At 41.2% G+C, this 19,465-nt stretch overlaps 2 protein-coding genes across 2 annotated transcripts; both read left to right on the forward strand.

The window, feature by feature from the left end:
* Positions 1 to 2,193: 2,193 nt before the first annotated feature.
* LOC116884834 (protocadherin beta-2-like) lies at positions 2,194 to 4,985 on the forward strand. The gene has a single exon (XM_032886072.1). It carries the CDS (start codon positions 2,337 to 2,339, stop codon positions 4,734 to 4,736), a length of 2,400 nt encoding a protein of 799 aa, XP_032741963.1. The 5' UTR covers positions 2,194 to 2,336; the 3' UTR covers positions 4,737 to 4,985.
* A 2,410-nt stretch (positions 4,986 to 7,395) lies between these two features.
* LOC116884735 (protocadherin beta-3-like) lies at positions 7,396 to 10,818 on the forward strand. The gene has a single exon (XM_032885949.1). The coding sequence runs from the start codon at positions 8,180 to 8,182 to the stop codon at positions 10,532 to 10,534; it is 2,355 nt and encodes a 784-aa protein (XP_032741840.1). The 5' UTR covers positions 7,396 to 8,179; the 3' UTR covers positions 10,535 to 10,818.
* Positions 10,819 to 19,465: the final 8,647 nt, after the last annotated feature.

A 19,465-nucleotide genomic window follows, 5' to 3' on the forward strand; every position in this document is an offset into this window, starting at 1 on the left:
TGCGTTTTGTGATTTTGTTTTGTTTTGGTTTGGTTTTTTTTGATCATTGTATCAATGTTTTCTATGGTATTTCCTGCCCCTGAGATTCTCTCTTCTAGTTCTTATATTTTGTCGGTAATGGTAATGCTGTTTGCATCTATGACTCCTGATCACTTTCCTAGGTTTTCTATCTCCAGGGTTGTCTCCCTTTGTGATTTCTTTATTGTTTGATTTCCACTTTTAGATACTGGATAGTTTTTTTTAATTCCTTCAATTAATTCTGGGTACAGAGAGATGTGGTACAGGGTCAGCTTTGGGTGCAGGCTTGGACAGGGTTTCTTTATGTAGAAACTTGGATCTCCTGAAACTCAAGTGCAGACCAGGCTGGCCTTAACTGGTAAGGATTCCTCTGCCTCTGCCTCCCATGTGCTGGGATTAAAGGTGTGCACCATCACTGCCTAGCATGATTGTAAGTTTCATAAGGACAATTGTAATACATACATAAAATGCATTTTAAACATATTCTTCCATATCTCCATTCAAATCCTTTTCTTTTACTTTAGACTTCTAATTTCCTGTCATATATACTTGCATGACTAAAGCAAAGATTTTAAATTCCTGTAATAAACTTTGCTTTGGAGCAATTTTAGGTCATACAGAAAATCAGATAGTACCTAGAGTTCCCCTCTACCCCTTCTCTTCCAGCCCATTTCCCATTATTGATATCACACCTTAGCATAGCACATTTAGTAACACTGCTGTACTAATATTGAAACATTCTTGTTCGCTAAAGTGCAAAGTTCACATTAGGACTGACTTTTGTTATACAATCTATTATTTTTTACAAATGCATATGATCATGTATCTATCATTATAGCATAATTAAGGAACTTTTCATTGTCTGGACAGTCCTCTGTTTTAGTTGTTTATACTCATTTTCCTTTTCCCCTGGTAACCAGCATCTTTTCAATGTTTTTATAATTTTGATTTTGTTTTTGTCAGGATGTTATATAATTAAAACAATGTCATCTTTCTGCAAAAAGCATGTTTATTAGTTCTCTTGAGAATTTCACTCAGTGTTTTTTTATTATATCCACCCTCACTCCTGCCCTTAGATCACTTTTACCAGAGCCACTCCCATCTCCTTACTTTCCCCAACTTTGTACACTGTTTTTCCTATTCAATAATCCATCCACTACCTTTTGTGCTGCACATACACACCTGCTTGTGATCCATCCACTGGAGCATGATCAGGTTACCAGGAGCCACACTCTTAAAGAAAACTGACTCTCCCTCCCCAGAAGCCACCAACTGTCCATAGCTCCTGAGGAGTAGGGACTTATGATCCCTTTCCAATCCATGCTAAAATATTAATTTCTTTCTACCGAGCATTTTAAAAAAGATAACTTTTAAACTTAGCCATAAGTTTCAACTTATAGACTTTGAGTTCTGATTTAATAAGCCATCTCTCAAAGACTTTTTAAAAGATAATTAAGGACTTTTAAATATTTACTATGCATTTGTTATTATGAGCTTATTAACTTGAATAGATGCAGCACTTAAATTATAAATATATCAAAGCCTTATTATCTGTTAGAAAGGAAAATAAAGACACAGACACTGGCAAGCAGAAATGAGCTGATCACAGAGAGTTTTAATGAGTCTTGGTCACATCTCATTTTGGGGAAATGTAGGTCTCAAACAATGCCCAGAGGAAGCATAAACAAGGACACATCTATGCCCCACTAGGACATTCTCATTAAGTTCTGAGCTTTTCTTGGTCTTTCTGTTAAGTTTTTTTTTTCAGTTGAGTCTGATGTGAGAGTAGTAACCTACCCACTATCTAAATGTGGACTTGCCCAAGTTCTGAATAAATACTGGGAAATATCTAGTTAAAAATCTATGGCACCGTAGTCACCCTCTCAGTCATAATGTTGATTTCCCCCAAACCCTCCTAAATCTAAGGAAAAACTGAAGTACCTTGTCCACGACCTACATACCACTGTAGAAGCAATGAAAGCCTTTAAAACGCATACAAGTCTTTGATATATTAAAAATCTGCTATTTAGATGGCCATTAAATATGAACGTGAATTCTTAACGTTTTTGGGAAAAAACAATGCTTGAAAAGAACGCAGGGTGGCGCTGCAGCCTCAGAAATGCAACCGGCGAGCCGTCCTTGAAAGCCAGACCACTAAAGGGAGGAGTTGGGGAGAGGAAGCCTTCTAAGGCATTCTTTCCGGAAAGTCTTAGGTCGGGGATTGTGGACGTGTACCAGTGTCTGCAAGATATTTGCAGAGCGAGTCAGTGATAACGTAAACCACGATTGGAGCGAGTTTGTTGAGAGAGCAGAAAGTGATGGAGACTGGAGAGGAAATGGAGCAAATCCTGAAAAAAAGGCAAGTCCTGCTGTTCTTTGTTTTGCTGGGCATAGCTCAGGCTGGGTCCACAATTAGGCGCTATTCGGTGGAGGAGGAAGCAGAGAACGGTTTTTTTGTGGCAAATTTGTTAAAGGACCTGGGGCTGGAGGTAGAGGAACTCGCTGAGCGGGGACCGCGAGTAATTTCCAAAGGGAAAAAATTGAACTTAGAATTCAATAGGCAAACAGGAGATTTGTTGTTAAGGGAGAAACTGGACCGGGAGGAGCTGTGCGGTCCTACTGAACCCTGTGTGGTGCCTTTCCAGGTGTTACTGGGAAATCCTTTGGAGATTTTTCAGGCTGAACTACAGATTAGGGACATAAATGACCATTCTCCCGTTTTTCTGGACAAAAAAATAATTTTGAAAATTTCAGAAATTACTGCTCCCGGTTCCACTTTCCTAATAGAACGTGCTCAAGACTTAGATGTAGGAAGCAACAGTCTCCAAACTTACTCAATCAGCCCCAATTTCTATTTTCATCTTAATCTACAAGACAGTCCTGATGGCACAGTATTACCACAGCTGGTTCTGGACAAAGTGCTGGATCGGGAGGAACGGTCTGAAATCAGATTAATACTGACAGCTCTAGATGGGGGGAATCCACCCAGGTCTGGTACTGTCCAAATCCTTATTGAAGTCTTAGACATCAATGACAATGCCCCCGCGTTTTCAAAGCTTCGCTATGAGGTTCAGGTCCCAGAGAACAGTCCTGTTGGATCCCAGGTTGCCACTGTCTCTGCTAGGGATTTAGACATTGGAGACAACGGACAAATAGCTTATGCCTTTTCCCAAGCCTCTGAAGACATTCGGAAAACGTTTCGAATGAATGCAACATCCGGAGAAATCCTTTTAGTAAAGACCCTGGATTTTGAATCCATCCAGGCATACACAGTATATGTTCAGGCCACAGATGGTGGGGGACTTTCTGGAAGCAGTGTGGTGTTTGTTCAAGTAAATGATTTGAATGACAACCCTCCAGAACTGACTATGTCCACATTTACCAACCACATCCCGGAAAATGCCCCGGAAACTGTAATTGCTGTGTTCAGTGTTGCAGATCCCGACTCTGGAGACAATGGAAAAATGGTTTGCTCCATCCAAGAAGATCTTCCTTTTGTTCTAAAACCCTCAGTTGAGAACTTGTACACTCTTATGACAAACACAGCCCTGGATCGAGAGACCAGACCACAGTACAACATCACCATCACTGTCTCAGACATGGGTACACCCAGGCTAACAACTCAGCACACCATAGCAGTGTACGTGTCTGACATCAACGACAACGCCCCCGCCTTCACCCAAACCTCTTACACCATATTTGTACGAGAAAACAACAGCCCCGCCCTGCACATAGGCACCATCAGTGCCACAGACTCAGACTCAGGCTCCAATGCCCACATCACCTACTCTCTGTTACCTCCCCAAGACCCTCAGCTGGCTCTCAACTCGCTCATCTCCATTAATGCAGACAATGGGCAGTTGTTCGCGCTCAGGGCGCTGGACTATGAGGCACTGCAGGCCTTCGAGTTCCATGTGAGCGCCACAGATGGAGGCTCGCCAGCGCTCAGCAGCCAGGCTCCGGTTCGCCTGGTGGTGCTGGACGACAATGACAATGCTCCCTTCGTGCTCTACCCGCTTCAGAATGCCTCTGCACCCTGCACCGAGCTCCTCCCCAGGGCGGCAGAGCCAGGATACCTGGTCACCAAGGTGGTGGCAGTGGACCGCGACTCTGGCCAGAATGCCTGGCTGTCATTCCAGTTGCTCAAAGCCACGGAACCCGGGCTATTCAGCGTGTGGGCACACAATGGGGAGGTGCGCACCACCAGGCTGCTGGGCGAGCGAGATGTACTCAAGCACAGGCTGCTGCTCCTGGTTAAAGACAATGGCGATCCTCCGCGCTCTGCCAGTGTCACTCTGCACGTACTGCTGGTGGATGGTTTCTCACAACCCTACCTACCTCTGCCAGAAGTGGCGCGCGACGCTGCACAAGATGAGGACGCGCTAACACTCTACCTGGTCATTGCCTTGGCCTCTGTGTCTTCTCTCTTTCTCCTGTCTCTACTGCTGTTCGTGGGGGTAAGGCTGTGCAGGAGAGACAGAGCGACCTCGCTGGGTGGCTGCTCTATGCCCGAAGGTCACTTTCCTGGCCACCTAGTGGATGTTGGCGGCGCAGGGACTCTGTCCCAGAGCTACCAATATGAAGTATGCCTGTCTGGAGACACTGGGACCCCAGATTTCAAGTTCCTGAAACCAATTATCCCCAATTTCCTTCTTCAGAATTCAGAGAGAGAGAATGATACAAACCCTAGTTACAGGAATAGTTTTGAATTCAGTTAAATATTGGTGAAGAAATACTTAGTCTAGTCTCAGCTAAAGCCTGAAAGGCCTGAGTGTACTGCTTCGACAACTGGAGGTGTCTCTTTTTGAAAGTAACTATCTTACTCCAACCCTTTGCATGTTCTTGGTATTTCTTAAAAGGTAAGGTATGAGGAAAAGGTGTCTAAATTTTGCTTGTATTCCAATTTTAGTCTTTTAATTTTAATTGACTTATAATGTGAAAGTGAAAATTCTATTTTCAGAAAAAAATTGGGTGGGGGTCCTCACTTTGTATCCATGATTGTCCTGGAACTCACTTTGCAGACCAGGTTGGTATTTGACTCACAAAGATCCTCCTGCCTCTGTTTCCAGAGGGCTGGATTTTGCTGGCACTATGCTGTGCAAAATTAAGTTAGAGCACCATCGCCTAAGTTTAACGTCTCCAGTTCTGGGTTATTCTTAAATGGTGTCTAAAAATAATTTATCTCATTGCCCAAGTTGCAATATTTTTGCAGCCAAGACTATTTGTGTTCACTTGTTCTCTTGATAATGTAACTTTTAGTAAACTCTTCATGTGAGTGTGAATAGCATAGCACTCTTCCTATGTTTATCTACATGCATAGTTTAGATATCAGCATACAAAACTTATGTTCCTTTAAAGATTGTGGAAATCCTAATGAAGTGTTCAAATTATAAGTGCAAAACAAGTTCAGACAAAATCATATGCTGCTTTTGAAAGGGAAGCTAATAAATACATGCGTAGTGGTTTTCAAGGGTGTGGTGATTTTTAAAATGATTTATTTCAAATAATCCTTCAAAATTCTTCTGCTGAAACCCAGTACGTCTTAAAAAAATTTTTTTTGAGACAAGATCTCATCATGGTCTTGAACTTGTGACAAGTTCCTCCCACATCTAGAGTGTTAAGATTGCAAGCATTGCGCTGGCATTCCTAGTTAATTCACCTACTGGGAACTTTATTATAAGTGAATTATATACAGTATACAAGAGCCTATGCTTCTATCTTTTACCAACTTAGAAAATGTGTATGCAGCTAGGCATTTCATTCTCAAAAATTTGGGGGGGGGATTAAAGATTCAATTGGGCATAAGTCCATGAGAAATGTATGTGTATCCTTAAGTCCACGAACAATGTGTGTGTATTCATAGGTCTACAAGCAGTGTCCATTATCATTTTTATTAATCTTCTGGACCGACTTGTTCTATTTTCCTCTCTATTGTACCATAGACCTTTAAATGCTTTTTAAAAAAGGTTGTGATGGGCCAAACAAGTTGGCCAACGAATAAAACCTGTGTTTCATCCCCAGATTCACATGATGGAAGTATAAAACCAACTCGTCAAAGCTGTGCTCTGATTTGATCTCTCTCTCTCTCTCTCTCTCTCTCTCTCTCTCTCTCTCTCTCTCTCTCTCACACACACACACACACACACACACACACACGTCATGTTTAAAAACTTAAATTTTTGAGTTATGTTTATAGGTAGCTCCCACTTATTTCATGATTAGCACAGACACCAGAATATTTTAAGTTCTTAATATTTTCGATTAATTGATTGATGGGAGGGTTGTTTTCATCGTGACATACTCACAATTAAACACGGCAAGATGCTTAATGAGCAGGACTTTTGCGTGAACCAAACACTCTGACACACACTGTTATCCGATTTTGTTACAGTTGGCTGAAATAGTGATCACGGTCACTATCACATATCTTTCCGTTTTCTCTCTGAATGCTTAATTCAAGTTTCCTCTCTTGTCCACTGGCTTAGTGAGTGCAGAATTTCCGCTATTTAATTTTATAACTTAAATATGCTTCTACATTTCCCAACTCACTCAACTTCTTTCACTTCCTGCAATTGAATTTTTGACACACCTGATATAGAAAATTTAATTCTTAATGTTTTCCAACATATTATTAATTTTTACATAATTTTATGTATATTTAGGTGAGATATAGTATTAAGCGTATGGAATTTGAATATCTCGTTTTGAGATTGGCAGTGGCAGAAAGGACCATCTTTGTATCAAAAGCCTCTAATCACTTCGTCATGTGTGGGAATCTTGGTTAAGTGACCTCCAGTGACATCAACTGTTTGAATGATCATTAACTATCTTGATGTTACTACCAAGTCAAATAACATAACATTATATAAACATTGATGCTTTTAGTTTTAGTGTTTAATTAGGGATAAACCCAATAATGAGTGGGTGCATTGTACTTGTGATACTCGTGTAGAGAGCTAGACTGAACACATTATATCTGCATTGCTTCATTTCTTGTCTGCCTGCAGTCTTACAATAGCTTCTCTTGGTTCTTAGAATAAAATACAAGTACTTAGAATTTCTCCTGGGTTTTACTTTACAGATCTCTGTAGCTCTTGAGGCCCTACACTCTGATAGACTGTCCTTTATTATCTAAATTACCTATACTGACTCTCACAGGCTCTTGACACGGTTTTGTCACCTGTTATGCTTCTGATCCGTAACATTCCACATTAAAGGCAAGAATTTTCTTGCCCTGATGGGGAGAATTTTCATAACTACTCCCCACTAAGTTTAGTGCATAGTAAACTTCCTAGGTCACACAATTCACACTGCTTGAGCATGTTTAAAATTTGTACATCCTGCTAGATGAGGAACTATAAAACGTATGGATCTGATCTTGCTACCATTACATGTATAACTTCTACAGATTAAATAAATTAATATGGGTTAAGCTAATAATTATTATATTTATGTGGAAGAAGAGAAAACATCCCTAAGTACTCCATGGACATGGAAATATGTAAACAATTATGCATTCTCAGCCATCTGATATAAACTGTCATATTTTACCGCCTTCGCTTTTTGTAATGTTTCTCGTACTATTACTGCAACTCACACATTTCACAAATATTGTAAAATAAGGAAAGCCATAAAAGGAGAGATAAGCATGTTATCATTTAAATTATTTTAAAACTTGGAGGTAGTAATTACAGATGAGGGTAGTACCCTACCTAGCATGTGTGCACTTGTAATGTAAATCATGTAAATAAGGACTCTTACTAGAGACAGGTAATTCCATTTAGTGAATATACTTGCCTAGTTTATGTTTAACTTGTGTGGCACAAGGAACTCCTTCAGTAGGGTCAAAAGATTTGATAAAGGAAATTAACGACTTAAATCAAAACCAGTAGCAGAGCTAAGATCTTTTCTAAGAATTTAATACTGCAAATGAACGCATGGTGGCGCTGTTGACTAAGACGTTGTGCACCCGGTACTCAGAGACTCAGAGAGCAACCCGATGATGTAAAACCACGGTTTTTGTGAACCTGGGTAGATTTTTAAGCAAGAAAATCTGAATCTCTGGAAAACATTAGTTGTTAAGCTGTCTCCAAAAGACTTTGCTTTTCACGGAGATATTTCTCTTGGTGACAAGCCCTTGGAAATACAACGCAGAAATACAATGGAGGCCAGAGAGGAACGCCTTCTTAAACAAAGGCAAGTCTTGCTTCTCTTTGTTTTTCTGGGTGGGTCTTTTGCTGGGTCCGCATCCAGGCGCTATTCTGTGGCTGAGGAAACAGAGAGGGGCTTCGTAATAGCCAATCTAGCGAAGGATCTGGGGCTTAGCGGAGAAGAACTGGCTGAAAGGAGAGCTCAAGCTATCTCCAAAGGGAACGTACAGTATTTTCAGCTCAGCCATCAGACCGGAGATTTGCTCTTGGTTGAGAGATTAGACCGGGAGGAGCTGTGCGGCTCGACCGAACCTTGTGTGCTGCACTTTCAGATATTGCTGCATAATCCTTTGCAGTTTATTACAAATGAGCTCGAAGTCGTAGATGTAAATGACCATGCCCCGGAGTTCTTTGAAAATGCAATGCAGCTGAAAGTCCTAGAGAGCTCCCCACCTGGAACAGTGATTCCTCTGGGAAATGCTGTGGACTTGGATGTGGGAAGAAACGGACTGCAGAACTACACGGTCTCTCCCAAGTCCCATTTTCATGTTCACACCCGCCGTCGTAGAGATGGAAGGAAGTATCCAGAACTAGTTCTAGACAGAGCTCTGGATCGGGAAGAACAGCCAGAACTCAGTTTAACTCTCACAGCCCTGGATGGAGGATCCCCACCTCGGTCTGGAACTACCCAGGTCCACATCCTAGTCTTAGACATAAATGACAATGCCCCAGAATTTACACAGTCACTCTATGAGGTTCAAATTTTAGAGAAAAGCCCTGTTGGCTCTGTCATTACCACTGTCTCCGCTTCTGACTTAGATACGGGAAATTTTGGTGCGATATCATACGTATTTTTTCATGCTTCTGAAGAAATTCTCAAAACTTTTCAACTGGACTCCAGTACTGGTAATATACAACTACTTAAGAGTTTGGATTATGAAACAATCAATACTTATGAGGTTGACATAGAGGCCAAGGATGGTGGAGGCCTTTCAGGGAAATGCATAGTCATAGTTCAGGTAGTTGATGTGAACGATAACCCACCAGAACTGACATTGTCATCAGTTAACAGTCTTATTCCCGAGAATTCAGCAGAGACCGCGGTGGCTGTTTTCAGTGTTTCTGATTTAGACTCTGGGGATAACGGAAGAGTGACATGTTCCATCCAGAACGATCTCCCCTTCATCCTGAAACCATCTGTAGAGAACTTCTATACTATAGCTTCTGAACGAGCTTTGGACAGAGAGAGCAGAGCTGAGTACAACATCACCATCACTGTCTCAGACCTGGGCACACCCAGGCTCACAACCCAGCACACCATAACAGTGCGGGTGTCTGACATCAATGACAACGCCCCCGTCTTCACCCAAACCTCCTACACCATGTTCGTCCGTGAGAATAACAGCCCCGCCCTGCACATAGGCACCATCAGTGCCACAGACTCAGACTCAGGCTCCAATGCCCACATCACCTACTCTCTGCTGCCACCCTATGACCCGCAGCTGGCCCTCGACTCGCTCATCTCCATCAATGCTGACAACGGGCAGCTGTTCGCGCTCAGGGCGCTGGACTATGAGACCCTGCAGTCCTTCGAGTTCCGAGTGGCCGCCACAGATGGAGGCTCGCCTGCACTCAGCAGCCAGGCTCTGGTGCGCGTGATGGTGCTGGATGACAATGACAATGCTCCCTTCGTGCTCTACCCACTGCAGAACGCCTCTGCGCCCTGTACAGAGCTGCTGCCCAGGGCAGCGGAGCCTGGATACCTGGTCACCAAGGTGGTGGCAGTGGACTCTGACTCTGGCCAGAATGCCTGGCTGTCATTCCAGCTGCTCAAAGCCACGGAGCCCGGACTGTTCAGCGTGTGGGCGCACAATGGTGAGGTACGCACCTCCAGGCTGCTGAGCGAGCGCGATGTGCCCAAGCACAAGCTGCTGCTACTGGTCAAGGACAATGGAGAGCCTCCGCGGTCTGCCAGTGTCACTCTGCAGGTGCTGCTTGTGGATGGCTTTTCTCAACCCTACCTGCCCTTGCCTGAGGTGGCGCGCGACTCCCTGCAAAACGATGTGGATTTGCTCACGTTGTACTTAGTCATTGCCTTGGCATCTGTATCTTCTCTCTTCCTCCTGTCTGTGCTGCTGTTTGTGGGGGTGAGACTGTGCAGGAGGGTCAGGGCAGCTTCTATGGGTGGCTGCTCTGTATCTGAGGGACACTTTCCTGGCCACCTGGTGGATGTCAGCCAAGCAGGGACCCTGTCCCAGAGTTACCAGTATGAGGTGTGTCTGACAGGAGACTCAAGGACCGGTGAGTTCAAATTCCTGAATCCAGTGATACCAAACCTGTTTCTTGAAGAATCTGAGAGAAGTTAAGGGAAGTCCCCACTGTAGGAGTTTTTTAGTTAGCTAAGGATTGTAAATGGTTCATTATCTCTCAGTTCTGCTTAAACGTTTTATTCTAATACTTTCAAGAAGTTATACTATATAATTTTTTCTTCACCGGTAATTCGACCAATAGTATCCCAAATAGCTCAAACTTGTCATGTTCTTGTTAATACTAATTTTCTTAGGATTTTGTAGTTATGCCTATTATATATTCATTTTATCTATATTTAGGCATAATAATTCATTATATGTATGAGTGATTATTATAACAGTTAATGAAATTAATGTCTTTACAACAACAATATGAAACTTGTCAATGCTCTTAAGAAAAATTAAAATTATGTGTATTTGTGGCACAAATCTTTACCATATTACTTTATGCATTTTTAGGCTACATTGTTTGGAGTTCATTGAGTTCTTGGCCTTTGTAGGTTAAGCAATCTGAAAGCTGTAAAGTGGAGCACGCTTCTTTCTCTTAATTTGTATGAAGACACATGCTTTATTAAAACATCAGTGCACGGAAGTTGTGCGCTGTTGTGTTGTGAGCACCGTGTATCCAAAAGATTGTTATGTGCATTGTGCAAAGGCATGCCATAAATGCAAAGATTAAACTTCTCAAATAATTATTATACAATAAATATTAAGGAGAAAATATCATATGCTTGGTCTTTTTTTGTGAAGCCAGTTTGTTAAACCACTGGTTTGACACAATCCTTTTAAAAAGGATTATAATCACGAACCAACTTTCTGTGAGGACTCTTGAAGATGTCCCTCTTGAAGGCATCGACTTTTTTTTTTTTTTTTTTTTTTATTAACTTGAGTATTTCTTATGTACATTTCGAGTGTTATTCCCTTTCCCGGTTTCGGGCAAACATCCCCTTCCCCCCCCTTCCTTATGGGTGTTCCTCCCCACCCTCCCCCCATTGCCGTCCTCCCCCTGACAGTCTAGTTCACTGGGGGTTCAGTCTTAGCAGGACCCAGGGCTTCCCCTTCCACTGGTGCTCTTACTAGGATATTCATTGCTACCTACGAGGTCAGAGTCCAGGGTCAGTCCATGTATAGTCTTTAGGTAGTGGCTTAGTCCCTGGAAGCTCTGGTTGCTTGGCATTGTTGTACATATGGGGTCTCGAGCCCTTCAAGCTCTTCCAGTTCTTTCTCTGATTCCTTCAACGGGGTCCTATTCTCAGTTCAGTGGTTTGCTGCTGGCATTCGCCTCTGTATTTGCTGTATTCTGGCTGTGTCTCTCAGGATCGATCTACATCTGGCTCCTGTCTGCCTGCACTTCTTTGCTTCATCCATCTTGTCTAATTGGGTGGCTGGATATGTATGGGCCACAGGTGGGCAGGCTCTGAATGGGTGTCCTTCAGTCTCTGTTTTAATCTTTGCCTCTCTCTTCCCTGCCAAGGGTATTCTTGTTCCCCTTTTAAAGAAGGAGTGAAGCATTCACATTTTGATCATCCGTCTTGAGTTTCATTTGTTCTAGGCATCTAGGGTAATTCAAGCATTTGGGCTAATAGCCACTTATCAGTGAGTGCATACCATGTATGTCTTTCTGTGATTGGGTTAGCTCACTCAGGATGATATTTTCCAGGTCCAACCATTTGCCTACGAATTTCATAAAGTCGTTGTTTTTGATAGCTGAGTAATATTCCATTGTGTAGATGTACCACAGATTCTGTATCCATTCCTCTGTTGAAGGGCATCTGGGTTCTTTCCAGCTTCTGGCTATTATAAATAAGGCTGCGATGAACATAGTGGAGCACGTGTCTTTTTCATATGTTGGGGCATCTTTTGGGTATATGCCCAAGAGAGGTATAGCTGGATCCTCAGGCAGTTCAATGTCCAATTTTCTGAGAAACCTCCAGACTGATTTCCAGAATGGTTGTACCAGTCTGCAACCCCACCAACAATGGAGGAGTGTTCCTCTTTCTCTGCATCCTCGCCAGCATCTGCTGTCACCTGAGTTTTTGATCTTAGCCATTCTCACTAGTGTGAGGTGAAATCTCAGGGTTGTTTTGATTTGCATTTCCTGATGACTAAAGATGTTGAACATTTCTTTAGGTGTTTCTCAGCCATTCGGCATTCCTCAGCTGTGAATTCTTTTGTTTAGCTCTGAACCCCATTTTTAATAGGGTTATTTGTCTCCCCGGTCTAACTTTTTGAGTTCTTTGTATATTTTGGATATAAGGCCTCTATCTGTTGTAGGATTGGTAAAAGATCTTTTCCCAATCTGTTGGTTGCTAAATTTTTGTCCTAACCACAGTATCCTTTTTTTACAGAAGCTTTGTAGTTTTATGAGATCCCATTTGTCGATTCTTGATCTTAGAGCATAAGCCATTGGTGTTTTGTTCAGGAAATTTTTTCCAGTGCCCATGTGTTCCAGATGCTTCCCTAGTTTTTCTTCTATTAGTTTGAGTGTGTCTGGTTTGATGTGGAGGTCCTTGATCCACTTGGACTTAAGCTTTGTACAGGGTGATAAGCATGGATCGATCTGCATTCTTCTACATGTTGACCTCCAGTTGAACCAGCACCATTTGCTGAAAATGCTATCTTTTTTCCATTGGATGGTTTGGGCTCCTTTGTCAAAATCAAGTGACCATAGGTGTGGGTTCATTTCTGGGTCTTCAATTCTATTCCATTGGTCTATCTGTCTGTCTCTGTACCAATACCATGCAGTTTTTATCACTATTGCTCTGTAATACTGCTTGAGTTCAGGGATAGCGATTCCCCTGAAGTCCTTTTTATTGTTGAGGATAGTTTTAGCTATCCTGGGTTTTTTGTTATTCCAGATGAATTTGCAAATTGTTCTGTCTAACTCTTTGAAGAATTGGATTGGTATTTTGATGGGGATTGCATTGAATCTGTAGATCGCTTTTGGTAAAATGGCCATTTTTACTATATTAATCCTGCCAATCCATGAGCATGGGAGATCTTTCCATCTTCTGAGGTCTTCTTCAATTTCTTTCTTCAGAGTCTTGAAGTTCTTGTTGTACAAATCTTTTACTTGCTTGGTTAAAGTCACACCGAGGTACTTTATATTATTTGGGTCTATTATGAAGGTGTCGTTTCCTAATTTCTTTTCGGCTTGTTTCTCTTTTTGTAGAGGAAGGCTACTGATTTATTTGAGTTAATTTTATACCCAGCCACTTTGCTGAAGTTGTTTATCAGCTTTAGTAGTTCTCTGGTGGAACTTTTGGGATCACTTAAATATACTATCATATCATCTGCAAATAGTGATATTTTGACTTCTTCTTTCCGATCTGTATCCCTTGACCTCCTTTTGTTGTCTGATTGCTCTGGCTAGAACTTCAAGAACTATATTGAATAAGTAGGGAGAGAGTGGGCAGCCTTGTCTAGTCCCTGATTTTAGTGGGATTGCTTCAAGTTTCTCTCCATTTAGTTTAATGTTAGCCACTGGTTTGCTGTATATGGCTTTTACTATGTTTAGGTATGGGCCTTGGATTCCTATTCTTTCCAGGACTTTTATCATGAAGGGGTGTTGAATTTTGTCAAATGCTTTCTCAGCATCTAATGAAATGATCATGTGGTTTTGTTCTTTCAGTTTGTTTATATAATGGATCACGTTGATGGTTTTCCATATATTAAACCATCCCTGCATGCCTGGGATGAAGCCTACTTGATCATGGTGGATGATTGTTTTGATGTGCTCTTGGATTCGGTTTGCCAGAATTTTGTTGAGTATTTTTTCGCCGATGTTCATAAGGGAAATTGGTCTGAAGTTCTCTTTCTTTGTTGGGTCTTTGTGTGGTTTAGGTATAAGAGTAATTGTGGCTTCATAGAAGGAGTTTGGTAGGGCTCCATCTGTTTCAATTTTGTGGAATAGTTTGGATAATATTGGTATGAGGTCTTCTATGAAGGTCTGATAGAATTCTGCACTAAACCCGTCTGGACCTGGGCTCTTTTTGGTTGGGAGACCTTTAATGACTTCTTCTATTTCCTTAGGAGTTATGGGGTTGTTTAACTGGTTTATCTGTTCCTGATTTAACTTCGGTACCTGGTATCTGTCTAGGAAATTGTCCATTTCCTGCAGATTTTCAAGTTTTGTTGAGTATAGGTTTTTATAGTAAGATCTGATGATTTTTTGAATTTCCTCTGAATCTGTAGTTATGTCTCCCTTTTCATTTCTGATTTTGTTAATTTGGACACGCTCTCTGTGTCCTCTCGTTAGTCTGGCTAAGGGTTTATCTATCTTGTTGATTTTCTCAAAGAACCAACTTTTGGTTCTGTTGATTCTTTCTATGGTCCTTTTGTTTCTACTTGGTTGATTTCAGCTCTGAGTTTGATTATTTCCTGCCTTCTACTCCTCCTGGGTGTATTTGCTTCTTTTTTGTTCTAGAGCTTTTAGGTGTGCTGTCAAGCTGCTGACATATGCTCTTTACTGTTTCTTTCTGCAGGCACTCAGCGCTATGAGTTTTCCTCTTACCACAGCTTTCATCGTGTCCCATAAGTTTGGGTATGTTGTACCTTCATTTTCATTAAATTCTAAAAAGTTTTTTAATTTCTTTCTTTATTTCTTCCTTGACCAGGTTATCATTGAGTAGAGCATTGTTCAATTTCCACGTATATGTGGGCATTCTTCCCTTATTGTTATTGAAGACCAGCTTTTAGGCCGTGGTGGTCGATAGCACGCATGGGATTATTTCTATCTTTCTGTACCTGTTGAGGCCCGTTTTTGACCAATTATATGGTCAATTTTGGAGAAAAGTACCATGAGGAGCTGAGAAGAAGGTATATCCTTTTTGCATTAGGGTAGAACGTTCTATAAATATCCGTTAAGTCCATTTGGCTCATGACTTCTCTTAGTCTGTCTACGTCTCTGTTTAATTTCTGTTTCCATGATCTGTCCATTGATGAGAGTGGGGTGTTGAAGTCTCCTATTATTATTGTGTGAGGTGCAATATGTGTTTTGAGCTTTAGTAAGGTTTCTTTTACGTATGTAGGTGCCCTTGTATTTGGGGCATAGATATTTAGGATTGAGAGTTCATCTTGGTGGATTTTTCCTTTGATAAATATAAAGTGTCCTTCCTTATCTTTTTTGATGACTTTTAGTTGAAAATTGACTTTATTTGATATTAGAATGGCTACTCCAGCTTGCTTCTTCCGACCATTTGCCTGGAAAGTTGTTTTCCAGCCTTTCACTCTGAGGTAGTGTCTGTCTTTGTCTCTGAGGTGTGTTTCCTGTAGGCAGCAGAATGCAGGGTCCTCGTTGCGTATCCAGTTTGTTAATCTATGTCTTTTTATTGGGGAGTTGAGGCCATTGATGTTGAGAGATATTAAGGAATAGTGATTATTGCTTCCTGTTATATTCATACTTGGATGTGTTTTGTTTGTGTGCTTTTCTTCTCTTTGTTTTGTTGCCAAGACGATTAGTTTCTTGCCTCTTCTTGGGTATAGCTTGCCTCCTTATGTTGGGCTTTACCATTTATTATCCTTTGTAGCGCTGGATTTGTAGAAAGATATTGTGTAAATTTGGTTTTGTCATGGAATATCTTGGTTTCTCCATCTATGTTAATTGAGAGTTTTGCAGGATACAGTAGCCTGGGCTGGCATTTGTGTTCTCTTAGGGTCTGAATGACATCAGTCCAGGATCTTCTGGCCTTCATAGTTTCTGGCGAAAAGTCTGGTGTGATTCTGATAGGTCTGCCTTTATATGTTACTTGACCTTTTTCCCTTACTGCTTTTAATATTCTTTCTTTATTTTGTGCGTTTGGTGTTTTGACTATTATGTGACGGGAGGTGTTTCTTTTCTGGTCCAATCTATTTGGAGTTCTGTAGGCTTCTTGTATGCATATGGGTATCTTTTTTTAGGTTAGGGAAGTTTTCTTCTATGATTTTGTTGAAGATATGTACTGGTCCTTTGAGCTGGGAGTCTTCACTCTCTTCTATACCTATTATCCTTAGGTTTGATCTTCTCATTGAGTCCTGGATTTCCTGTATTTTTTGGACCAGTAGCTTTTTCCGCTTTACATTATCTTTGACAGTTGAGTCAATGATTTCTATGGAATCTTCTGCTCCTGAGATTCTCTCTTCCATCTCTTGTATTCTGTTGGTAAAGCTTGTATCTACAGCTCCTTGTCTCTTCTTTTGGTTTTCTATATCCAGGGTTGTTTCCCTGTGTTCTTTCTTGATTGCTTCTATTTCCATTTTTAATTCCTTCCACTGTTTGATTGTGTTTTCCTGGAATTCTTTCAGGGATTTTTGTGTCTCCTCTCTATGGGCTTCTACTTGTTTATTTATGTTTTCCTGGAATTCTTTCAGGCATTTTTGCGATTCCTCTCTGTAGGCTTCTACTTGTTCTCTAAGGTAGTTCATCATGTCTTTCTTGAAGTTCTCCAGCATCATGGTCATATATGATTTTGAATCTAGATCTTGCTTTTCTGGTGTGTTTGGATATTCCATGTTTGTTTTGATGGGAGAATTGGGCTCCGATGGTGCCATGTAGTCTTGGTTTCTGTTGCTTGGGTTCCTGCGCTTGCCTCTCGCCATCAAATTATCTCTAGTGTTACTTTGTTCTGCTATTTCTGACAGTGGCTAACCTGTCCTATAGGCCTGTGTGTCAGGAGTGCTGTAGACCTGTTTTCCTCTCTTTCAGTCAGTTATGGGGACAGAGTGTTCTGCTTCCGGCCTGTAGGTTTTTCCTTTCTACAGGTTTTCAGCTGTTCTTGTGGACCTGTGCCTTGAGTTCATCAGGCAGGTCACTTGCAGCAGATAAGTTAGTCTTACCTGTGGTCCCGAGGCTCAAGTTCCTCCTCATGAGGTTCTGCCCACGGGCTCTCCTTGATGGCAGCAACCAGGAAGATCTGCGCCGCCTCTTCCGGGGGCCTCCGTGCACCAGGGTTCCAGATGGCCTCCGGTGTTTTCCTCTGGAATCAGTAATGTGTGCAGAGAGCAGTCTCTTCTGGTTTCGCAGGCGTGTCTGCCTCTCTGAAGGTTTAGCTCTCTCTCCCACGGGATTTGGGTGCAGAGAACTGTTTATCCTGTCTGTTTCCTTCAGGTTCCGGCGGTGTCTCAGGCAGGGCTCCTGCCTCACCTGGGCCCTCTCCCACGGGAGCCCAGAGGCCTTATACAGTTTCCTCTTGGGCCAGGGATGTGGGCAGGGGTGGGCAGTGTTGGTGGTCTCTTCTGCTCTGCAGCCTCAGGAGTGCCCACCTGACCAGGCGGTAAGGTATCTCTCCCACGGGTTCTGGGAGCAGAGAGCTGCTCTCGACTTTTTCTTTCTACTTTCTTCCTTTACCATGTGGGTGAAGTCTAAGAATACTGAACAGACTGTATTTTCTTGGGATTTCATTGTTTCCTCTACCTTTCAAAAGAGGAAATTTCTTTGGACATTTGGCTCTTAAGTTTGATACTGACCATTGGCTAATCTCAAATTTTTACTTTATAATACTTGATAGTGATGGGAAGGTTTTTGATCATTAAAATTATTTGGGTGTTCAATTTCACTTCTGTTGTCTAATGTAACCTTCAATTATTATAAATTGCCTTAGTTTTTGGATTAGGGAAGTTTCATCTGTATGAAGAATATATTTGTTTGAGCATGAATACCCCAGAACCATATCACACTTCTCTGAATAATATTTGTTTGCTTGTGATGTTCAGCAAGCCTAGTGAAGCTGTCCTGTAATTTATAAGTGGACTGTTTACATTGTTTACATTGTTCTGATTATGAATGCCATCAAACATTTTTGACAGAAAAAAATTAGTCATTTAAAACCTTCTTTGTAAACTAATATTTATTTTAAAATATTATCCAGACATCTTTCTCTCTTATAGAAGGACAACAGTGTCATGATCCTGGACAGCCTTCATATAATTATACAAAATTCCATAGAAAATTAAGACATACATCCATAAACCAAAAACCCCAAATCAAATACAAAAATAAAAACATATGGCCAAAAAAGATCCAGATACTAGGAATTTAAATGCCAAATAGTTTTTTAATGTGTACCTAATATGTTAAAATAAGGAAGTATAAAATAGATATAAGGAAATTTTACCATCAAATCAAAATCTTAAACTGTAGATTCTGCAGCTCAAAGAAATGGCATAGAACTAAGTTGCTTAATGCAACAGCTATAAAAATTCAGGAAAAGTAGATGCAAGATGATGCCAAATGAAACACCCAAATAGAAAGAAAGCATAACTAAAATATAGAAAAGAACATGGTAACTAACTGTAATCCTACAAGTGTGGGATTGTAATAATACAACTGTAATCCCAGAAGAGAGAAGAGAACTTTAAAAAAGGACCATGAGCAACAATTACTAAACTGGCGAAAAGTCCTGTACCATTCAAGAAGTTAAATGAAACAGAATAAATAAAGTACAGTGCAAGCAGGTGAGTCACAGGAAAGTTGTTAGATGTCAAGTCAAGTAGGGAAAATATCTTTAAGCATCCACATGAATATGATAAAATTATTTTAAAAGAGCTTCTACAAAATGGGCAGCCGTTTTTACACACTGAAACTAAAGACAAAGTCTTTAAAGTCTTGTAAGTTATTTTAAAAGTAGAATTGTCCTACTAGTACATACACCCTTCAAGAATGTTTTCCAACAGAGAATTAAGTAATTTTAATCAGCACCAAAAGAAATTGTTTTTGTGTAATTTATTAGATAGAAAGTTATGACAGTCACAGAACCAGACTTGACAAACAGCCACTTTATAGACTAGTAAAAAGCAAGCCCATCGCCCAGATTCCCCTTGGGCAGTTTTAGTCACCACCTGTACATGCTACTGAAGTCATCAAACATCTTTCCTGTCAAACAAGGAACAGGTTAAATGGACACGTTTCTTGTCAGGGGTCTTCATCAGAGTTGCTGGCTAAGTAAGATGACAGGGAATTCAACCCTCAAACAGAGTCAAGCACTTCTGCGGAGGCTAAAGAGACGTGTTTGT

Source organism: Rattus rattus, chromosome 15 (genome assembly GCF_011064425.1).
Source record: "Rattus rattus isolate New Zealand chromosome 15, Rrattus_CSIRO_v1, whole genome shotgun sequence".
Lineage (NCBI taxonomy): Eukaryota > Metazoa > Chordata > Mammalia > Rodentia > Muridae > Rattus > Rattus rattus.